At 38.0% G+C, this 22147-nt stretch overlaps 2 protein-coding genes across 5 annotated transcripts in view; one reads left to right on the top strand and one right to left on the bottom strand.

Moving 5' to 3' along the window:
* Positions 1-3681: 3681 nt before the first annotated feature.
* Positions 3682-7434, top strand: SFR1 (SWI5 dependent homologous recombination repair protein 1). Of its 3 annotated transcripts, none has more exons than XM_028481972.2 (5): positions 3682-3714; positions 3992-4033; positions 4580-4695; positions 5306-5716; positions 6768-7434. In XM_028481972.2, the coding sequence occupies exons 3-5, from the start codon at positions 4600-4602 to the stop codon at positions 6957-6959; spliced, it is 699 nt and encodes a 232-aa protein (XP_028337773.1). In that variant the 5' UTR covers positions 3682-3714; positions 3992-4033; positions 4580-4599; the 3' UTR covers positions 6960-7434. The 3 variants fall into 3 exon arrangements, with proteins under 3 accessions (XP_028337773.1, XP_007113484.1, XP_028337774.1); XM_007113422.4 differs by having other exon boundaries at positions 3690-3758; positions 3995-4033; XM_028481973.2 differs by lacking the exon at positions 3682-3714 and adding an exon at positions 3813-3879 and having other exon boundaries at positions 3995-4033.
* Positions 7435-11327: 3893 nt separating this feature from the next.
* CFAP43 (cilia and flagella associated protein 43) overlaps positions 11328-22147 on the bottom strand; it is a 104467-nt gene continuing 93647 nt past the window's right edge. Inside the window, exons 33-38 of one of the 2 annotated variants that reach the window (XM_055081317.1) lie at positions 21241-21353; positions 19836-19995; positions 14907-15071; positions 13030-13110; positions 11681-11834; positions 11328-11494 (exon numbers count right to left, since the gene is read on the bottom strand). In XM_055081317.1, coding sequence (XP_054937292.1) covers positions 11328-11494; positions 11681-11834; positions 13030-13110; positions 14907-15071; positions 19836-19995; positions 21241-21353 — 840 coding nt within the window. Of the gene's footprint in view, positions 11495-11680; positions 11835-13029; positions 13111-14906; positions 15072-19835; positions 19996-21240; positions 21354-22147 lie in introns of those variants that run through there. The other variant, XM_028481924.1, reaches the window with a different exon arrangement.

A 22147-nucleotide genomic window follows, 5' to 3' on the forward strand; every position in this document is an offset into this window, starting at 1 on the left:
GTGTGCGTGTGTGTATGCTTGGTTGTATGGAGAGAGAGGCAGAGAGAGAGAGATAGGGAGAGAGACACTATTCACTATTCTCTTCTTGCTATTAAAAAAGAAAAAACCCTCATAAAGGTTTTTAGGTGTTTTTTTTTTTTAAACACCTTTATTGGAGTATAATTACTTTACAATGGTGTGTTAGTTTCTGCTTTACAACAAAGTGAATCAGTTATACATATACATATGTTCCCATATCTCTTCCCTCTTGCGTCTCCCTCCCTCCCACCCTCCCTATCCCACCCCTCTAGGTGGTCACAAACCACCTAGCTGATCTCCCTGTGCTATGCGGCTGCTTCCCACTAGCTATCCACCCTACGTTTGGTAGTGTATATATGTCCATGCCACTCTCTCACTTTGTCACAGCTTACCCTTCTCCCTCCCCGTATCCTCAAGTCCATGCTCTAGTAGGTCTGTGTTTTATTCCCGTCCTACCCCTAGTCTCTTATGTCATTACCCCACCAACAATAATCACAGACAAGAATGAACGGAAGAAGCATTTTACCACACCCTGATGAATAACAAAGTGGTGAATAGTAGCCTTGGGTACTGAAGAAAGTTAAAAACAGAGAAAGCCTGCCTTAGGTTAGTATTAATTACTATTATCATTGAATTCTATTGCCTAAATTATTCTCTATGGTGGAGTAAAGAGTCCTTGCCTTCTGGTTCTCTGGGGCAGTATTTTTCCCTGCCTGAAAAATTTCATATGGGGGCTTACCTGGTGGCACAATCGTTGAGAATCTGCCTGCCAATGCAGGGGACACGGGTTCGAGTCCTGGTCCAGGAAGATCCCACATGGCGTGGAGCAACTAAGCCCGTGCACCACAACTACTGAGCCTGCGCTCTAGAGCCCGCGTGCCACAAATTCTGAAGCCCGCATGCCTGGAGCCCGTGCCCCGCAACAAGAGAAGCCACCGCAATGAGAAGCCAGTGCACCGCAACGACGAGTAGCCCCCGCTCGCCGCAACTAGAGAAAGCCCGCGCGCAGCAACGAAGACCCAACGCAGCCAATAAATAAAATAAACAAATATAAAAAAAAGAAAGATATGGGCTTCCCTGGTGGCGCAGTGGTTGGGAGTCCGCCTGCCGGTGCGGGGGGGCGCGGGTTCGTGCCGCGGTCCGGGAGGATCCCACATGCCGCGGAGCGGCTGGGCCCGTGGGCCATGGCCGCTGGACCTGAGCTTCCGGAGCCTGTGCTCCGCAACGGGAGAGGCCACAACAGTGAGAGGCCCGCGTACCAAAAGAAAAAAAAAAAAAAAAAAGATTAAAAAAAACTTTCGGATGAAACACACAACGTCATGTGTCAGAAACAACAAACTCCTAACAGGCCAGTAGATTTCAAGTTCCTAAGTTCCTAAAGACATGGAAATGGTTGCTAGGCTTTATCTAAAGGTACAATGAAAACTATAGGGGCTATATTCCAGATCCCTTACACTAAATTGAGAGTGAAAGGTATGTTTCCATTTTGGTACATAATGGCAGTAAGTAAAATGCAAACTTGTATTTGGGAAAATCATTCAATTCTAACAACACGTGGAAGTCAGAGATGTAGGTCAACAAATGCACATTTCTGAAATACAGGTTCTTCTGAGTACATGTTCTGAAGTTCTCTGAAAATCTGGCTAAAACAATCCCTTATAATATACCAGTTCACATAATAAGCAAGTCAGAACTTTTGCTAGGCAAGATGTTGTTTTCCTTTATGGAGCCAGCAAAAACACAGCTCTAAGATTAGGTTACAATGATAAAAGGCTTTTGGAGCAGCTGATTTTAGGGAATCATAAAAACAACCCAACCCAAAGTGTAAAGAATATGCAGAGTGTGCATTATGCTTCTAATGTCAGGACAAATCACTCTGCTTTTTTTCAGTGTAACTGATGCCAATGGATGAGTAAAGGGAGAAATAAATGTACGGACTGGGACCTGTGGCTTGCTGAGGTGAATAACACCTGTATCACAAAATCATGAGTTCTCTCTTTTTGTAAATTTCTTGAGATTAATTTATATACTTTTTGAAAAATTTAGAAGGATCAGAATATATTATCAATTATATGTGGAAGCTCCAAGTTTTCTGCTATTTATGGCTTACATGGTGAGGTGTCCTACACATCACAGCATCTTCTTAAAAATCTGTGGCCTTTTTTGGGGAGGTAAGTGAAGGGGTGAAAGGATTATATGATGCATTCCTTTAGATCAATTAGGGAATGGTGAATATAGTTGCATCTCTAGCATAACTATCGAGTGCTTCTTAGATACCTACTGCCGCTTTTCATTGCCTGTCATGAATGCTCATTTAATTCTCCAAACCCTAGGAGGTTGATACTATTATCCGCACTTTATTGATGAGGAAACCGAGGCACAGCGACACTGCCTTACAAAGCACACAAAATGATGGTGCTGGGATTTGAACCTAGGCAATTTGACTCCAACATTTATGTCCTTAATCACTGTATTAGGTTGTCTTCAGGTTCTATATTTACATCCCACCGTTTTAGCACTCAGTGAATTCTTTCTGGATCCTAGCTACCTCTAAGCCATTACTATCAGATGTTAGTAAAAAGACAGGGTCAACGTTTAAAAAATGGCCATTCACTGGGATTCGAAACACCGGCCCGTTAAAATTCCCAACTTCCACGCGACTCAGAAATTACTCAACTGTCTTTTCCTAAACCCAGGGCTCCACCCAACTTAGTTAACTTTGTTGTTGCACAGCAACGGAACATCACCACACGGGAAATGAGGATTATTTTAGACTGAGGATGCCGCTGCCCAGTATACAGCCAGGGCCCTATCTGCCTCAATCACCCCAATTCTGGACCAACCCAATCTTATTAAGTGATTGTTCTGCTTCCTGTGTTGCACCACAACAGACTTCCTTGGGCTACATTTTCTCTCAGATTTGACAAGATTCGAAGCCAAGCTAAGAAATCTAACTTTTGAGGTAGATCCAGCAGAAAATCCGTGGCGGGACCGCAGAGTTTGCGGCAGCGAAGGCTACAAAAGAGCTCAACTGCATCCGCCGGGGCTCTCAGAGAGACTGCTAACGTGTTTGACTGTCAGCAGGCCATTGAACCCCGCGCTGCTCTTTCGTGGTCTCTGCCTTTGGAGTTCACAAGCTGTAAATTTAACACACAGCCCGCCCCGCGGCTCTGGGTCCCGGGGAGTCTGAGGAAATGCCTTTGCTGGGGGGAGCGCGGAGAAGGGACTGACGGGAGCCAGGAGAACGGGAGGGGCATTCTCAGGCGTCCTTCAAAAACACACAACAACTAGGAAGCAGTAAGGGAAGGCGATGCAAGGAGAGAGGAGGGAGGGGAAGCCGTGAATAAAAGCGCGCCCCTCCCGGGACCGGTTACTCGTTTTAAGCTCACTCCGGAGGTCGCCCGACAGCTGCTAAGGATTGCGGCCGCGCGCGCACAAGCGCGCGCAGTCCCACAGCTCTCGGGCGCTGGGCGGAGCAGAGCCGCGCGCCTCTGTCAACCTGGCCAATCACGCTTTTCGGCCCCTCCCGCGCGGCCTCGTCCCGCCCGCTTGCGGAGGCTCGCGGCCGCGCGCGCGCAGTGCCGCCGCTCCGGGCGCAGGGCTAAGTGGAGCTGCGCGCGTCAGTCAATCTGGCCAATCGCGCGTCTCTTCCGCCTCCCGTGCGGCCCCGCCCCTGAGACTCGGGGCTGCCGGCAGCAGCTGTGTTAGCTCTCTGCGCCCTCAGGGGATGGCGGAGGGAGGTATCGTGCTTCGCGTGGAGTGGGCGTCTGAGAACTGGACTTCTTCGGGGATTGGGTGGGGAGTCGAGTAGCGCTCCCTTTCCGCGGTCAGGGAACCTCTCAGCTCCACCTCAGGCCTGGGGTCTCTCGAGGGCTTGCTGTAGTGGCGGGAGGGGAGGGAGGACTCCCTGTGGTATTTTTCCCGGTAAAGTTGATGGCCTTTGTTTGAGAAGCAAACTTCAGTCTCTCCTTTTCAGGGTCTCTTCGCTGCTTAATCGAAGATGATGCAGACAGGAGTAAGTTTATCTGTGCTTGGGCTCCTTATTCCTCAGGCCTGGAGGGTCATTAGTTTTAGGCACACAGCCTTTAGGATTTAGGGTAGCGTGACAGGTCTGATTGTTTTTTTGAGTCAGGATTTCAGTTACATTTCCTTTCATTGTGAAGCTGGCGTAATGAATTTAAAGAATTCCTGACTATCCAAAGTTGTTATCCAGCCCACCCCCACCCCCCAATATGGCAGATTTTGAGGATTTTATCAGATTTTATCCATCAATAAAAACAAATGTGGAGTTGTTCATATGAGATGCTAGCTAGTTAACTTGTCATGAAAAAAACTAGTAGTCACCATAATGACCAACACAATCCGATTTAGGAAAGTAAATGGAAAACTGCAAAAAAAAAAAAAAGCAAGAATGAATCACAACTAAGTGAAAGAAGGAAGTTGGCTGGCTTACTTGGTGATGTTATGTAAAACAATAAAAAATTCTTTGATAAAAATTGAGGAATATATAGAGGTGTGGGTTAATTTGATTTCCGTTTTGTGATTATTTTTTGTTTTTTAGAAGTAAAGCAAGATTTCAAGATGGAAAGTCCATCAGACGCAGCTGTGGTGTTACCTAGCACTCCACAGGCTGGTGCCAATCCACCATCTCCCCGTACAAGCAGTTCAAGAAAACAAGTATGAAAATCTTAGTTCTTTCAGTGGATCTATTCTATATTTCTAAGTATTGTGGCAATGGTGGTTTCAAGTCTACCGAACATTGTCAGTTAACGTAATGTGTATATTAGTAAGTAAAAATTTTATTAACATAATTTTAGGTCTTTCCCCTTAGATAATGTATTGGACCTTCCCCTCAAATTTTCATCTTGACCCAATTATTTTCATTTAGTTTCAGTTCAAGTTATTACAGAATTCCAAACAGGAAGTTTGAATCTGACATCATGAAGGTCTTTGGGGGAAAGATCTAGGTCATTTCCTTAATTTGTAACTCTGAAGCACCTAACTATGTCAGGCTTGGGACAATTGCTGAACAAATGTGATTACTGAGATAAGTGTTTCAGCACTGTTTTAGAAGGGTGCCGGCTCTGCTAATATAAAAAGGGATTAAAACTTAGTGGAGCTTACAGGAATTAAAGATATTTTGTGATGGTTACTTTAGATATATGGAGACAGAAAGTCATCTAGTGGTGTCTGCCATAGAAACGTAAGGTCTTGATTTCTAGTAGATTTATTTATATCAAGAATGTTTTTCTTGATTAACATTTTTAACGTTTGATGCCTTTTTCAGCCTATGAGTGCAACCCTTAGGGAACGATTAAGGAAAACTAGATCCTCATTTAATTCTTGTTATGGTGTGGTAAAACGACTTAAAGTAGAGAGTGAAGAAAATGATCAGACCTTTTCAGAGAAACCAGCACCTTCAACAGAAGAAAACTGTTTGGAATTTCAAGAAAATTTTAAACACATAGACAGTGAATTTGAAGAAAGTGCATATTTGAAAAATACCTTCAAGAATATCGATGCATGTGCATCTAAATCACTTGATTCTGAGTCATGCAGTGATCTCCGGAATGACTTTATGAATGAGAATCTTCCCAAACATGGATTAAACAAAGAAAAAGCAAAATTGGTGAAGCAGATTCAGGAGAAAGAGGACCTTCTTCGGAGGCTAAAACTAGTCAAAATGTATAGATCAAAGGTGAGAAGAATTTCAGAACCATTGCCTAATTAATTTTTTATTTTTAGATAAATGGTAAGAAAGTATTTCAAAAAGAAAAGTTTATTTTAGCATAATAAGAAATAAGCCAAGTATCCAGAAACCTGGCTTCCAACAGCTTTAACTCAAATATGTCATAGATTTAGAGTAGAGCAGAAGAGGCCTCTAAACACCAGGTATAACTTTTAAAAGTCCCAGCCCTTATTTAATATGCAGTTGAAGCTTTCTCTCTAGTTTCCAGCCCACAGCAGTATTAGAAGCTTCAAATGTTAGCTGCAAGTGGCAATGAGAACAGAAGCAACAGTGACAGTGAATGAGACAAAAAGCTAAAAATGGACCACAGAGTACAATGAAAAGTATTTTTAGTAATGATCTTTTGTTATTCAATTATGTGTAACAAATTATTAAAATATTCCGAGCATTTTCTTTAAGAAAACAACAAATATATATTAGATTTTAGATTTCAACCCAGATAAGGTTGAAGAAAATAGAATTTGGGCACTTGGAAGAAGATGACCCTTACTTACCTGGATCATTCATGTATATTGCAATTGCTCCTTCTTCCCCAGCAATGTGTAATAAATGATGGAATACTGTATCTTATTTGCTCTCTTGAATTTTTAGGACTTCTCTAAATATAACTACTTGAGTTTTATGAGATAGTGACATTGAAAAATATTAATTTGAGTATCATTTTTTAAAGTACAGCTGTGGTAGAAAAAGTAGATTGTTTTTTTAACCCATATTGTTGCTTCTTTACACAGTTTTGCCCTATTTAATGATTCGATTTTTCCCTGAGGGTAAGGATAGCCCAGAGCTTCTACCAAACAAAACAGCCATAGAACTCAATTTGAGTGATAGTTACTTAAAACCATCCTACTTTTTTCCTGGGTAGAAGTCCCATTCATGTCCAGATGTGTTACCCTTTAAACCTACTACTCATCGACTGATTTGACAACTTTCATTAAGTAAGTTAGGATGACTATCTAGTTATTGACATACATTTATGTCTTTTTCTTTTCTTCTGTTTCAGAATGACCTGTCTCAGTTACAGATGTTAATAAAGAAGTGGAGAAGCTGTAGCCAGCTGTTGCTTTATGAGCTGCAGTCAGCTATGTCTGAGGAGAACAAGAAACTAAGCCTTACTCAGCTGATAGACCACTATGGGTTAGATGATAAATTGCTACACTATAACAGAAATGATGAAGAATTTATAGGTGTTTAATTCATAATTTTTTCTCCAGAATGTCTTTGTGGATGACAATGTAATTAAAAGATATTTATACATTTTAAAGGGAAGATGTAAACCATTAGGGCTTAGAGAAAGGTATCCTGGTGTACCTGGATCAATTTAGGGCCTCTGTTATATAAGTATAAACTAGGTTCTAAAATGAAAATTTAGTGTTTTGAATAAATTTGCCAAAGAAAACTTGACAGTTAAAGAAAGGTGAAAAAAATTTAAAAATTAAATCATGATTAAAAAAATAATTTGGACAACTGTGGAAGTGAGTTTTAATACATTGTTTTATTTATTGTGGTAAAAGTTTTATTTTAAATGTTAAAAAACAGTCCATCTAGTGTATGTCTAAACCTAAACTTGTCTGAAGATGCCTGCCTCTCCTAAGTTTATGCCTCTCCTTTGTTTCCACCCATTTACCACAAATTTCCATCTGGATGGTCTAGCAGGTAATTAAACTCATATGTTCAAAATTACATTAGTTTCTGTCTCTTCAAATTTGTTACTTGTATTCGTCATCTCAGTGATCATCTATTTCTTATAAAACCACATCCTCATCGCCCACTTCAAGGCATCACGGCATACAGGGCCTTTTACATTCATCTACCTTTCTAGTTTTATCTGTGAAATAGGTAAAAGCTAGCGTATCTACTCCATTAACAGTGACTCCTCAGCCAGAAACCCATCTTCACTGGGTTGGGGTTCTGGCTGCCATGTTGTACGTTATCTGTCTTCCTGGCCATAGATGGACGTATGACCCAAGCATCGCAGTCCTTGAGAGTTCGGAATCGAGCTCAAGAAAAGAAAGCCCATCTCTTTTTGTGGCTGGAGCTGTTGTATGTGAACTTGAAAGCAGAAAAGCTGGTGTGCTTAAGTCTGCCCTTACAGAGAAAGGCAGAGATGACAGAGAGAGAACTTTGTGGGTCAGTGGCTTCTTGGTTCTGGTTTCCAGTCTCTTGGGTCCTTTTAACGGCTGAGACAGCTTTACTTAGTTTTTTTTTTTCCCAATCTTAAAAAAAAAGTACTTCCCTACTACTTGGTAAACAGCCACTACCCTAAGCTTCCCCCCTCCACCCCCAACTGCTCCTTACTTTCAGCCCAGTCCTTCCCCGTGATCCAACAGACTATTAATGTTGGTATATCAAGACCCCGCTCTTGCATGCATTCTAATTGTTAATGCCCATGCCAGTAACCTACCCCTCACCCCGGCCCCAGTTCTTGCCTTCTAGACACTGCCATTGTCATTGGCTTCTGTGAACCCAAGAGGACTGGCCTTCCCTGGCTCTGGGATTCCCAGATGGGCATCCCTGGGAAGCTGTGCTGACCAGCCTCCATTGCTTCTTGCTGCTCAGCCAGAGGTCCTAAATGTGGCAGGAGAAGTGGTTTCCCTGGTGATGGTGCCAGCATTTGACTGCAGCTGCCCGCTGCTGACTAGCACATCCCCTGGAGTCACCCTTACATGTCCATTTGGGGGAACTACAGCATCAGTGGGACTCTGGTTTTGGGAGAGTTGGGGAGCAGTTGGTGGTATAGCAATGGGGATTTCTAAGGCATTGGCTAGGTGCTGAGGGCTCCAACAGCTCAGTGGGCACTTCTACAAGAGGAGGTGGGTCATGGAGTATGGATGGGGCTTATGGGAGAGTTTGGGGCCTAGGGATGCCCATGAAGCAGTCCCCTTTTTAATAATTTCTATTGAATTTCACCTCCATTTAATAGGATATATTTATTAAGAACTACTGAATAAGAATTATTTTTATTCATTAAAATGAAAGCTAACACTTAGCACTTGCTTTGTGCCAGTTTTAAAAGTATGTTAACTCATTTGAGTTTTACAATTATCAACATCCCAATTTTAAAGATGAGGAAATTTTAAGTAGTTATTTAGTGACAGAATTTGAACCCAAGCAACCCAGCAACAGAGCTCATAACCATGTTATGTTTGACCCAATTAATTATATATATTACTACTTGATAATATAGATAATATTTTAAAGGGCTATAAATATACAAATATAATTGCTCTTAGTTCAGCAGAAGCTGAGAGGAATCAGTACCATGAACATATCAAGAGAGAGGACTGGGTTCCATGACCCATGTGCCCTTCCAAAGCACCTGCCAATAACCCCAAAGCAGAAGATGCCTCTTGTTGAAAGTGCTGCTACTAGAATACAGCTTGGGGGCAAGAGGCTCTTGCTAACCTTCACTCTATTTATGCCTCAAAGCTGAGGCATTCAAGCAAGGAGCATTGCCAGAATCACTCAGGGTGGACACTAAGAAACAGAAACGACATAGGCTGTTAAGACCTGGGAATCCACAGAGCACTGTCCAGTGAAATTTGTGGCCTTGCCTTAGTAACAAATGGAGGCTGCAGTAGCTAATTTAGGTGACATGGAAATGTTACCAATAGGCACTACCCTGCTTAATCAGCCAAATGGACTACTTCAGGAATCATTCTAGGTCTAAGGGGGGGAGTTGTCAAAATGATGTTGGTTCTATTTTCCTTACCATTCCCACCACTGATCACTATACAGGTGATCAATTATGGTACTATCCTGGCAATTTCTAAATAGAAGGTTTTAAAACTTCTAAATTTTTTTTTCTAAATAGAATGTTTTATAATTGCTCTCTTGCTTTACCTACACCAGTGTATATTGGGTATGGTGTTACGAATTAAACTTAACATTTAATTCACAAATTACAGAACATTGAGACATTGACATCCTTTGGAGATTATGGTTAATGATCCCAATGGTATTACCTTGGAATGCAGCAGTCCATAGGCTATGGAAAGGCAAAGCAGCTTTCTGAACAGTTAATCTTCTCATTACTTATTTATCATCATCTACATGAATAAAGTGATAAACTATTTCATGGAAATGTAAGAATTCGGATCACCAAATTCCTTTGTGTGTGTCTGTGTTTCTCCACACCAAGCAATTCTCAAAACACCATCTGGATGTCCTACAATTCAACTCAGTTCTGACACATCTATCTGGAGATAGCATCAGATTCTACAAGTTAAGGGCTCAGTCCCACAAGACTGCCCTCCACTTCAGATGCCATTTGAAAACCCAGATTGTTACCTGTGCTTCTGACCGGCTGGCAATAAATCAGAGGTTCCCAAGATTCCCTCCTTCCTTGGGTTCAGTTAATTTGCTAGAGTGGCTCACAGAACTCAGAGAAACATTTTATTTATCAGATTCCCATTTTATTATAAAAGGATCTAACTCAGGAACCTCGGGATGGAAGAGATGCATAAGGCAAGTTATGGTGAAAAGCTCAGAGCTTGCTTGCTCTCTCTGGGCACACTCTCCAAACCTTGTCCTTCTGGGCTTTTATGGAGACCTCATTACATAGGCACAATTGATTAAATCATTGGTCATTGGTGATCAATTCAACTTCCAGCCCCTTTACCCTTCCTAGAGGTGGGTGTGGGGGGTGGGTGTGGGTAAGGGTGGGTGGGTGGATGGGAGGTTGGGACACAGGGTTGGTTCTCCTGGCAAACAGCCCCCATCCTTAGGTGCAATCCAAAAGTCACCTCATTAACATAACAAGACACCTGTACCTCTCTCATCACTTAGGAAATTCCGAGGGTTTTAGGATCTCTGTGCCAGGAATGGTGTCGAAGACCAAATATATATATTTCTTATAAATCACAATATCACAAAATGAGAAAATGCTTTTTTTCTGTTTACTAAACTATCGTGTGGGGCACAAAATTAAGTTCTGTTGCAATAAATATGAATATAGAAGATTATGTCATGTTTATGTAGAACGTTTAGGTAGAAGAAAATATGTTGTAATTTACAAATGATTTAGGGCTTGGTAAAAGTAAACAATTCACCTTGTTTCCACTGGTAGGACAGGGAATAATCTTAAACATTCTATTAATTTTTTTTCTGATGGTAGAGAAATGCTTACTGAAGAAAATGGGAAATATAGAAAAGTATAAAAGATAAAAATCATTCATAATCTCATAACATTTCTGGTAATTTTATAAAATTAGAAATACCAGTAGTGGCTAAAAATATTTTTTTGTCTTTAAGACTTTCTATATTACTACTGTGAAAATAATTTTTGATCAAATTAAGACTTAAAATAGACCTTGAATATATTCTGAGTTAAAATCGTGTTCATTCTTGAATAAGAATCATTCATGTTATTTTAGACATTTATTCATGCAGGACAAACATTTTTATAATGACTAAGGCTAAAATCAAACAATTTGCTATTAAAAATATGCCACTAAGAGGAGACTCTACTTAAATTTCCTTATATAAGAGAAACAAATCATTTTAACCAAATGAAATTATTTTTAAAATGACTGATTTGGTCTTATGTTTCCCACCAGCATTTTTACATCTGAATGAGAGCAGGAAATGTTTTCATCCTTAATCTTTCAACTTCAGCCTGTAGTATTGAAATCTGCTCAGCTTGTTCTTTTGAAATTTTCGTTAACTTTTGCTGTTGCATCATGTTTTCATATCGTTCTTTGGCAATCTTTTCACAAGTCAGTGTAGACCCTATCCCAGAAATGAAGAAGAAGGAATTATTTGGATTATTATCTATACTTTTAAATACAGAAACAGCACTCAGAATCAATTAAACATATGGAACAAATACTGGTAGCTTTATAACCACTGTACAGATTTTAGGAGTTATGATCACTTTTAAAGAAACTGACAGTTGATTAAAGAAAACAATCTTACCCACTGCATTACAGATGTCTTTTCTCTCTGAGACAGCCACCAGTTCTTCTCGTAAATTGCAGCTTAGGGTATAATTTGCTACATCTTTTTGACTGCTGCACCTTCTCAGTTTTTTAAGCAGCTTTTTGCAGTTTTCCACATTCTTTTGGTGGGTCTGAAATTTTTGTTCCCATGACACCCCACAGAAATAATTTTGAAAAAAATATATTTTATAAAGACATTATTCTTAAAATTTAAATACATTGTCATCATTAGGACATATTACCATCATATCCCTAGTACCTAGCATAATGCCTGCACATAGTAGGTACTTAAATTATTTGTTGAAAGATAGAATGGTATGTTAATACACATTTTAGAAAAAAATTTGTATATTCTTAGAAATAAGAGAAGATTTAAAAAACACATAGCCTTGAGATTACTTTGTTTCCATCTTATATATGTTAAACACTCAAAACTGAGCATTGTTAGGCAATTAGGGTAAAACAAAGCCTTTACAATGCAAAGGAAAGACTACCAACACTTCTACTACATAAATCATAACCTAATGTGAAACAGGAAATTCACCTACACTCTGATATCTCCCAAGGGGTTAATTCAAATGTTAAAAGAAGTGCTTCACAACCTAAATGACTGACAGATGAATGGATGAAGAAGATGGGGTACATACATACAATGGAATATTACTCAGCCATTAAAAAGAATGAAATAATGCCATTTGCAGCAACATGGATGGACGTGGAGATTATCATACTAAGTGAAGTAAGTCAGACAGAGAAAGGTAAATATAATATGATGTTGCTTATAGGCAGAATCTTTAAAAAATGATACAAATGAACTTATTTACAAAACAGAAACAGACTCACAGACTTAGAGAACAAACTTATGGTTACTGGGGGAAGGGAGAGAGGGATAGATTGGGAGGTTGGGATTGACATATACACACTGCTATATTTAAGATAGATAAGCAACAAGGACCTAGTGTATAGCACAGGGAACTCTGCTCAATATTCTGCAATAATCTAAATGGGAAAAGAACTTGAAAACGAATGGATACATGTATATGTATAACTGAATCACTTTGCTGTACACCTGAAACTAACACAACACTGTTCATCAACCAGACTCCAATATAAAATAAAAATTAAAAAAAAAGAAGTGCTTCAGGCTACCACATTGGTTACAGTTGCAAAGACACTATTTAGAGACCTCTAATTACATCCTGAATATCAGTATAAAAGACCAAGATTTTGGTAGGTTCTATTTGAATTCATGATTTGCAAACTATTACTTTGTTCAAATCATTCAGAACTACTGGAATTATAATGATCAGTATCCTTGAGACCTACCTTATCTAAAACAGCAATGGTTTGCTCCATTATTCCAATCTGAATGGCAATCAGAGTCTCATAGTTTGGTTCATTTAGGTACTTTAAGAGGAAAAAAAAACAACCCACAATGTATGTAAGGATATTTTTCTCTATTTCTTTCAGTAGATAATTTTATAAAGATTACCTTAGTTTTGAAAGTTACTGTTTCTCATAAAAATTATCTATCCAAGTTAGGATTGACTTGAATTTAATTGTCATGCTATTTACTTATATTTGGCTATTGATACACTCATCTATATACTAATAGTTACAAATGCCCAGAGTTTATTTTCTCATTCATTCATTCACTTATTCAACTCACCAAATATTTATTGTGTCTCATTTGAGAGTGTCTCATTAAGTCCCGTATTAACAATGTCCCAGTTAAAGATACTGAGGGAGATAACAAAGATAGATAACATGACAGAGACTTCAAGAAAAAGAAAACCTGTAGTATGATTAGTTGCCAGAACGTATGTAAGGTGACATGCAAATTAAAAGGTGGTTTGAGTTGGGCCATGGTTTCTCTGAACTGGGGAAATCAAAAGGCTTTATGGATGAGGTGGCATTTAAACCAGACCTTGAAAAATAGATAGATTAGGGATGTGAAAAAAAAATGCGGAAAAATATTGCAGGTAGAAGAACCAGTATAAGCAAAGGCACAGAGGTAGAATCCTAGAAAATAAAATCAGTTTGGTTTGAGAATACTGATGTGTAAGAGGAACAGTGGGAATGAATTTCAAAAGATAGTTTGAAGGACACCGAACGCCACTTAAGGATTTCAGAATTCATGTGCCAGGTAAGAAGAGGAACTTTAAAATGTTTGAGCAGAGTAGTAATATTATTAGACCTGAATAGGAATTTGACAGCAGTATACAGTGTAATTAGAAGAGAAAAACCCAAGGTCAAGAGACTAGTTAGGAGATTATTATAAAATACTCTAAACCATTGAAAAGGAAGGACTGAAGCAAGGTAAAGGCAGTGGGCATAAAGAATGAGGGAGTAAATGGATAAACTAGTCAAGACTTGAAAGACAAGGGAAAGAGAGGAATCAAAGAGGACAACAACTTTAACCCTGAGTGAATGGCTGAAAGAACAGAAATAAGCAAAATAAGAAGAGGAGCTGTTGGGAGGTGGGAAATACAGAAATAGAGATTGAGAAAGGTCAGGTTCAGAGAGCTTAGATTGGAATTGGAATTTAATTGGAATCCAGAAAGCTCGGATGAGTCTTAGCAGTGATCATGAAAGTCAGAAAAAGAGAAAACATCAAAGGAGAGGGCATGGAAAGAAACACAGAGCTGAGGGCAGAATCTTAAAAATAGCTACAATTAAGAGAAACAAAAGAGAAATGAGGAAAAGAGGCAGAGTGGTCTGACATGTTGGAAGAAATACAGGAGAAAACAGGGATGATTAAAGCCAAAACAATGGGCAATTAAGAATGAAGATGGATGGACTTCCCTGGCGGTCCAGTGGTTAACACTCCGCGCTTCCACTGCAGGTTCGATCCCTGGTCAGGGAACTAAGATCCCACATGCCACGCGGCCAAAAAAAAAAAGAAGATGGACAAATGCTACAGGGATGGTTATGACTGGGAAAGGGACCACTAGATTTGACAATTAGGAAATTCTTGGTGAACTGCAAAACAGAACTATACTGCTGAAAGGGTCACAAAGAACCAGAGGCAGCAAATGTAAACTACCAGAAGAAACAGATAGAATTCATAGTCACATTATGAACTGCTTCTGGCATAGAACATGCTTGACGTCACAGAGGCTTCTTATTAAATACTGGTTGAATGAATGAATATATTAATGAATGAAATTAAAATTATATCGTGGGGGGCAGGGAGAATTTACCTTTTGACGATCTCTTGAAAAAAACAGCATCTGAATATCCCAAGCCTTCTGATTTAGATCTTCCATTTCCATCTCCATTTTCTTATGTTCCCACTCGATCTGAAATATTCCTTTGTGGACTTCTTTACTTTCCATCATGCTTGCAACTTTCTTTTGTCCTTGAGTCTTAAAGAAAAAGTACATTCCGATATTCATATAATATGATTCTGCATACAGAATACAGAATATTTGAAGCTGAATGCTTTTCTTAGAAAACACTTGGAATGCAGAGATAATTCTATCCTCTTTCTTAAAATGTAGTAGATATTAAAAAATTACTTGACGGGCACAATCTGATCACTATAAAGCATGGTAGTTACTAAACAGAAGGGATTATAAGATACATTTGAAGGGCATAGCTAATTTACTTTTATGTCAGTGATTAGGCAGGAACTCCTCTTGCCGTCACCAATCTACCAATCTGTATGCGTTTATACCCCTAGTCTGCCCTGCTTCTTGACACTATAGATAAAGGATTGTAATTTAATGCAGCTAGGCACAGCGGTATCTTGTTGGTAGCTAGTGGAAAAGCAAAAAAATTCAATGGGTTAAATATGATATTTAAACACCTAGATGTTTTGTACTTCGTTTCAAATTGCCTACATGAAGTTCAGGAATATTTTCATGGAGTTGTTCTCCCAGATTGCTAACAGTGAAACTACTATGTCTCTAAAATAAATTTGTATGTGAGTTCCATCAGTTAGTGTTTTATATTTTTCCTCCCTTCTCCTTCAATAACTTAGCTTTTTCAAGTTCATGCCACTAGACTATACCAACTGCTACTCTTTCTAAAAATTATTTTCATCTTTTGGTCACTGCTTGGCCTCAGTTCCTTAAATTTCCCACTTTCAATGCTCTTTTCTCTATCTTGCTCAGCCACCCAGCTCCCATGATCATACCCTTGATCTTGTCATCGCCAGTTCCAAAATCTTAAGTTCAAGCATTTCTCTGGAGCAGTATTTCCCAAATGTGGGAAATATTGCCCCACCAGGGGACATTCAACTATGTTTGGGGACATTTTTGGCTGACATAACTGTAGGGGGGCATTGCTACTGGCATCTAGTGGGTAGAGGCCAGGGAGGTTGCTAAACTTCACACGATACACAGGACTTCTCTCTCCAACAAATAATCTTCCAGCTCAAAATGTCAGTAGTGTTGAGGCTGAGAAACACTTCTGTCGAACTACCACATCTCCTCTCTCCTTTCCTTTCAGTCAACTTTGTCATAAGATTTATTTATAGTCCTGGTCTCAATTTCCTCACTTCATATTGTTTCTTCAGCCATCACCAATTGAGCTCCTGCCCCAACCCTCCACTAAGACTGCTCTTGTCAAGTAATTGACATAGTGCATGGTTCCTTCCTCCTTGGAACTGTTTCTCTCATGGTTTCTAGGTTTCCTTCCATCTCACTGGCAGCTCCTTCTCAGTCTCCTCACTTAACTCCTTCTCTGCTAGATCTTTCAGAGTTGGACTTGGGGTGTTGGCCCAAACGCCCTCCTCCTATCTACCCACTTCCTACATGGTCTCAAGCAATCTCGTGGCATAAATTATCTATATGCAGATATCTATATGTAACAATCCATATGTAGTTAAATATATGTGATCTACATATAGAACACTCCTAAATATATATCTCAACCCTGAATTCTGGCTATTATATATTTCCACTGGGGTGTTCTATAGGTATCTCAAATTTAACAAAAGCGAACATTCTTCATCCTATGTCCCCAGCCAAGGCTACATCTCCCCAGTCTTTCTCATGTCAGTGAATGACACCATCACCTTCTCAGTTGCTCAAAAGCCAAAATATTAAGATTTATTCTTGATCCCTCTCTTTACCTGACCCTTCACATTCAGTCCATCAACAAATCTGATGATTGTTGCTCCTACCCTAACAACAAAAATTGAAGGAGTATTTAAAACTTCCTGAGATAAACAAAAACTGAGGGAGTCCATCGTTACTAGACTGCTCTACAAGAATTGCTAAAGGGAGTCCTTCAAGCTGAAATAAAAAGCAAGTAGATAGTAACTCAAAGCCAGAAGAAATAAAAAAAAAACAACTAAATAAAAAATGTAACTACATAGGTAAATATAAAAGCCAGTATTCTTGTATTTTGGTTTGTAAGTACTCTATTTTTCCTGTGTGGTTTAAAAGAAAAATGCATAAAATAATAATTAAAAATCTATGTTAATGGACACATAGTATATAAAGATGTAATTCATGATAATAATAACATACTGGGGGAGAAACAGAGCTCCATGGAAGCAGAGATTTGCATACTACTGAAACTAAGTTGGTGTTAATTTGAACTAGTCTGTTATAAAATTAAGATGTCAATTGTAATTCCCAGGGGTAACCACTAAGAAAGCATATGGAAAAGGAAATGTATAGGGAAAAGGAAAAGAGAAGGGGATCAGAATGGTACTCTGCAAAAAACCCCAATTATATACTAGAGAAAGCAATAATGGAGGGACTGAACAAACACAAAATATGATATGCAGAAAACAAATACCAAAATGGCAGCAGTAAGTTCTTCTTTACCAGTAATTACGTTCAATGTAAATGCATTAAAGCCTACAATTAAAAGGCAAAGATAGACACAATGGATTAAAAAAAGATCCAATAATATTCTGTCTAGAAGAGACTCACTTTAGATCCAATGACACAAGTAGCTTAAAGGTGAAAGGATGGAAAGATATCTTCCATGCAAACTGTAACCAAAAAACAGCTGAAATAGTTATACTAACATCAGACAAAATAAACTTTAACACAAAAATTGTCTTTTATATGCTGATAGAAGGCCAATCCTTCAAGAATATATAACAACTATAAACATATATGCACCTAAAAACAGCTTCAAAATATACGAAGCAAAAATTGACAGAATTGGGCTTCCCTGGTGGCGCAGTGGTTGCGCGTCCGCCTGCCGATGCAGGGGAACCGGGTTCGCGCCCCGGTCTGGGAGGATCCCACATGCCGCGGAGCGGCTGGGCCCGTGAGCCATGGCCGCTGAGCCTGCGCGTCCGGAGCCTGTGCTCCGCAACGGGAGAGGCCACAACAGTGTGAGGCCCGCGTACCACAAAAAAAAAAAAAAAAAAAAAAAAAAAATTGACAGAATTGAAGGAGAAATAGACATTTTAATAACCATAATTGGAGACTTCAATATCTTACTTCCACTAATGGACAGAACAAGTACATAGATCAATATAGAAATAGAGGATTTGAACACTATAAATTAATTAGACATAAGAGACATATACAGAATGCATCACTCAGTAACAGCAGAATACACATTATTTGCAAGTGCAAATGGAACATTCTCAAATACAGATCACATGTTAGGCCATAAAATGAATCCTAATACATTTTAAAAGATGGAAATCATACAAAGTATCTGCTCTGACCACAAGGGAATGAAACTAGAAATCAATAACAGAAAGAAAACTGGAATATTTACAAATATGTGGAAATTCAACACCACATTATTAAATAATCAGTGAGGTCAAAAAAGAAATAAGGGATATTAGAAAATACTTTGAAATGAATCTAAGTGAAAACGTAACATACCAGAACTTATACAAATCCTTCTCAAACACTTAACAAAAAATTGAAAAGGAGGGAATATTTCCAAACATTTTATGAAGCCAACATTACACTGTTTGATTATCAAAGCCAGACAAAGACACCACAAGAAGAGAAAATTACAGGTCAATATCCTTGATGAACATGGATGCCAAAATCATGAACAAAATATTAGCAAACCAAAGTCAACAGTACATTAAAAGGATCACACACACACACACACACACACACGCACTCCTAGACATATGTTCAAACTGCTGAAAACCAAAGATAAAGAGAAAAATCTCAAAGGCAGACACATTATTTTAAGAGGAACAAATATTAAAAAAATATAGTAGGCATCTTGTCAGAAGTTCCGTAAGCCAGAAGAAGATGAACACCTTTAAAGTGAAAAGAATGAGAGGGAGAAAGAAAGAAACTGTCAATCCAGGGAACCCAGCAAAATATCTTTCAATAATATAGGTGAATCAATTTCAGACAAGGAAAAACAGAGAGAATTTATTACTGACAGACTTGCAATTCAGTTGTTAAAAGAAGTTTTTTAAGTAGAAGGTATATAATACAAGACAGAAACTTCAATATACACAAAGAAAGATCTCTTGAAATAGTGAAATTGAAGGGGAATAGAAAATGCTTTTTTCTTATTTTCATCACTCTAAAAGATAACTATCTACAGCAACAATAATAACAATATATTGTGGGTTAAGAGCATTTATAAAAGTAATGTGTATAGCAACATTAGCACATAATTCCCAAATAGCACAAAATCCTCAAATATTTGGAAATTAAATAACACACTTCTAAATAACCCACAGTAACTTCTAATAGGAAGTTACAAGGGAAATTAGATAATATTTTAAATGGAAAGAAAATAAAAATACAAAATATCAAAATTTGCAGAATGCAGCTAAAATAGTGCTTAGAAGGCAATTTATAACATTAAATGTTTATATCAGAAAACAAGCAAGGTCTGAAATCAATTCTCTAAGCTTATCAAACTTATCATTAGGTGAGGAGATTGACTCTAACAAAATAATAGTATGTATATGAGGATGAACTTTTAACTCCGTGGTCCTGAACTTCTTTTACCTTAGAATTACCTGGCAAGCTTTTAAAAAATATCCATGCTTAGGGGTGGGGTCTGGACACATTTGTAAACTTGTTCGGGTGATTCTAATGTTGAGTCAGAGTTAGCAACCACTGGTTCAACTAAATGAAAATGATTTACCATAGAAATGGGAGAATATGAAAAATATTTGGCACAGCAGGTGATATGTTGGTTTTTTCTCCTTAAAGCATGATAATTACCCGAATCACAGAATTCAAGTCTTCAATTATGTTCTTGTTGATGAGGATTGCATCAGAATAATCCAGCAGTAACTGGAAATTCTCCAGTTCTACTTGCCCTTGTTTAAGGAGGATTTGGACTGTCAAATTCAACTGGAATTTCACTTTGTCTTCCTGTAATCTAAATTGAAAAAGACTTTAAAGTAAGTAGTTGTAATATATTTATATTCCAAATTTCATCTATCATCTGATATATAAATTTGATAAAATATATCTGATATAAAAATTGAATATAAAATTCAAAATTAATTTTCCTTAAGTTGAAGGAAAACATGCTGGAGATTAATGTGGAAGATATTTTCCCAATGACAAGCTTTCCTAGAGGTCTCTATGGTACCTCTTCTTACTGATGTGGAATTACACTTGGGCTGCTCAAAGAATGGTATGGACAGAAACACATTCATAAAGTTTTACTTCATGATTAAGAAAAGATTAATATGGTTTTGAATGTAAGTGGAAAAAATAGAGATGCTACCAAATAACAAATCTGTTAAAGTTCTGACTTTATATATTGATCTCTGATATTATATTAACAATGTTTAATCTGCATGCTACTTATCAAATCTATTTTTAGGTAATTCATATTCCTACTTATCACCTAGATCTGAAAATGATGTTTAATGATGAATTTGGGAACATCAGAGAAGTATTTATCAATGTGGCTGTAAATATGGCCCAAAGTGAAGCAAGTACTTAAAACAGTATCCCAATTACTCTGGAAAATACAACAAGCTCCCTTGAAGAAAAAATATTAGTTGCTTAGGCATCTACATGGAAATTTCTTGGACATCTACTTAGTTTTCCACACAGTTTGCTTGTGTGGCTTGAGCTTAAAAGTAATTACCAGCAGAAACATGTTCTTTGTATTTTCATGTGGAAGGAGATTAAAATAAAAGTTTTTCCCCAAATTTGCCTATTTGATTAAGTCACAGGAATGTGAGGTATAGTATAGGAAATATAGTCAATAAAATTGTCATAACTTTGTGTGATGATAGATGGTAACGACTTATCATGGAGATCATTGAGTAATGTATAGGAATATCAAATCACTATGTTGCGCATCTGAAACTAATTTTGTAAGTCAATTATGCTTCAAATTTTAAAAAAGGGAAAAAAAGAAATTGAAGAGTAAAAAAAAACTTGACCATTTGCAGTAAGAACAGTGGAGCATGTAGGCAAATTTCATTCTGAAATAAGGTCTTATGTAACAAAATGCACTTTCTCAAAGAGAAGTTATAAAGCCATGAATATAGGTAAGCCAGTGCCAGCTGTAAACCAGTGAGTCAGCATTCTCTCCCCATGATAACACAACCTAATTTAGCTCTAGATTTTGAATAAATGAACATGAATGAAAGGTTCAAATTACAGGATGAGCTCATGGAACACTTTTTCAATTTCATGTTGCACCTTCTCATCATCCTCAGTTCTCCTCTGGAGGAAAGCCACCATTTCTATTAAGCCAGCTGCTTTCTGCTTCACCTGAAGAAACCAAACCACCAACATCTCAGAACATACGGAGCTTTAGAAATAAAAGCAAACTAATTTTAAAGAACTTTAAAAAAATACATCTTTTAACTTTGTTACAAAACCTTAACAAGTCCAACTTTCTAAGAAATAAACAAAAATTTAAATCCTGCCATTATGTAATATAAGAAACCCAAAACGTACATGGTACATCCCATGAACAATTAGAAAAGTATCAAATTTGCTTCTCACTGAAAGACAATATGCAAGCAACTAGAATTTTTCTTATATCTTATCATCTTAGATAAAGTTTTACAATCATAGATACTTTAACAAAAATACACAGCCTGACGCATGCGGCACAGGTTAGGTAATCTGGCGGCAGGGCCGGAGGGCAAGGTGTGGTCAAGAAGCAGCAAGAGGAAGGAGCCTCTTCCCAATTAAACACACTCTCAAACTGCTACCCTTTGTTACATTAATAAAATATTCTAGCAAAACTATAAAGCTGATTCTGGTGAAATATAATTCTTCTATGCAAAAAGGGATGAGGACTACTCAGGACCAGAGCAGACAGGAGAAGTTGTATCTACAACAGTGTTGTCCAAGAGAAATGTCATGTGAGCCATCAATGCAAGCCACATATGTAATTTTAAATTTTGTAGGAGCCACATTATACAAGTGAAATGAAACAGATGAAATTAATTTTATTATCTTATTTAACACAATATCTCCAAAACATTATCATTTCAACCTGTAAGGAATATAAAAAATATTAAGACATTTTCCATTCTTTTTTCATGCTAAGTCTT

Source organism: Physeter macrocephalus, chromosome 20 (assembly GCF_002837175.3).
Source record: "Physeter macrocephalus isolate SW-GA chromosome 20, ASM283717v5, whole genome shotgun sequence".
Taxonomy (NCBI): domain Eukaryota; kingdom Metazoa; phylum Chordata; class Mammalia; order Artiodactyla; family Physeteridae; genus Physeter; species Physeter macrocephalus.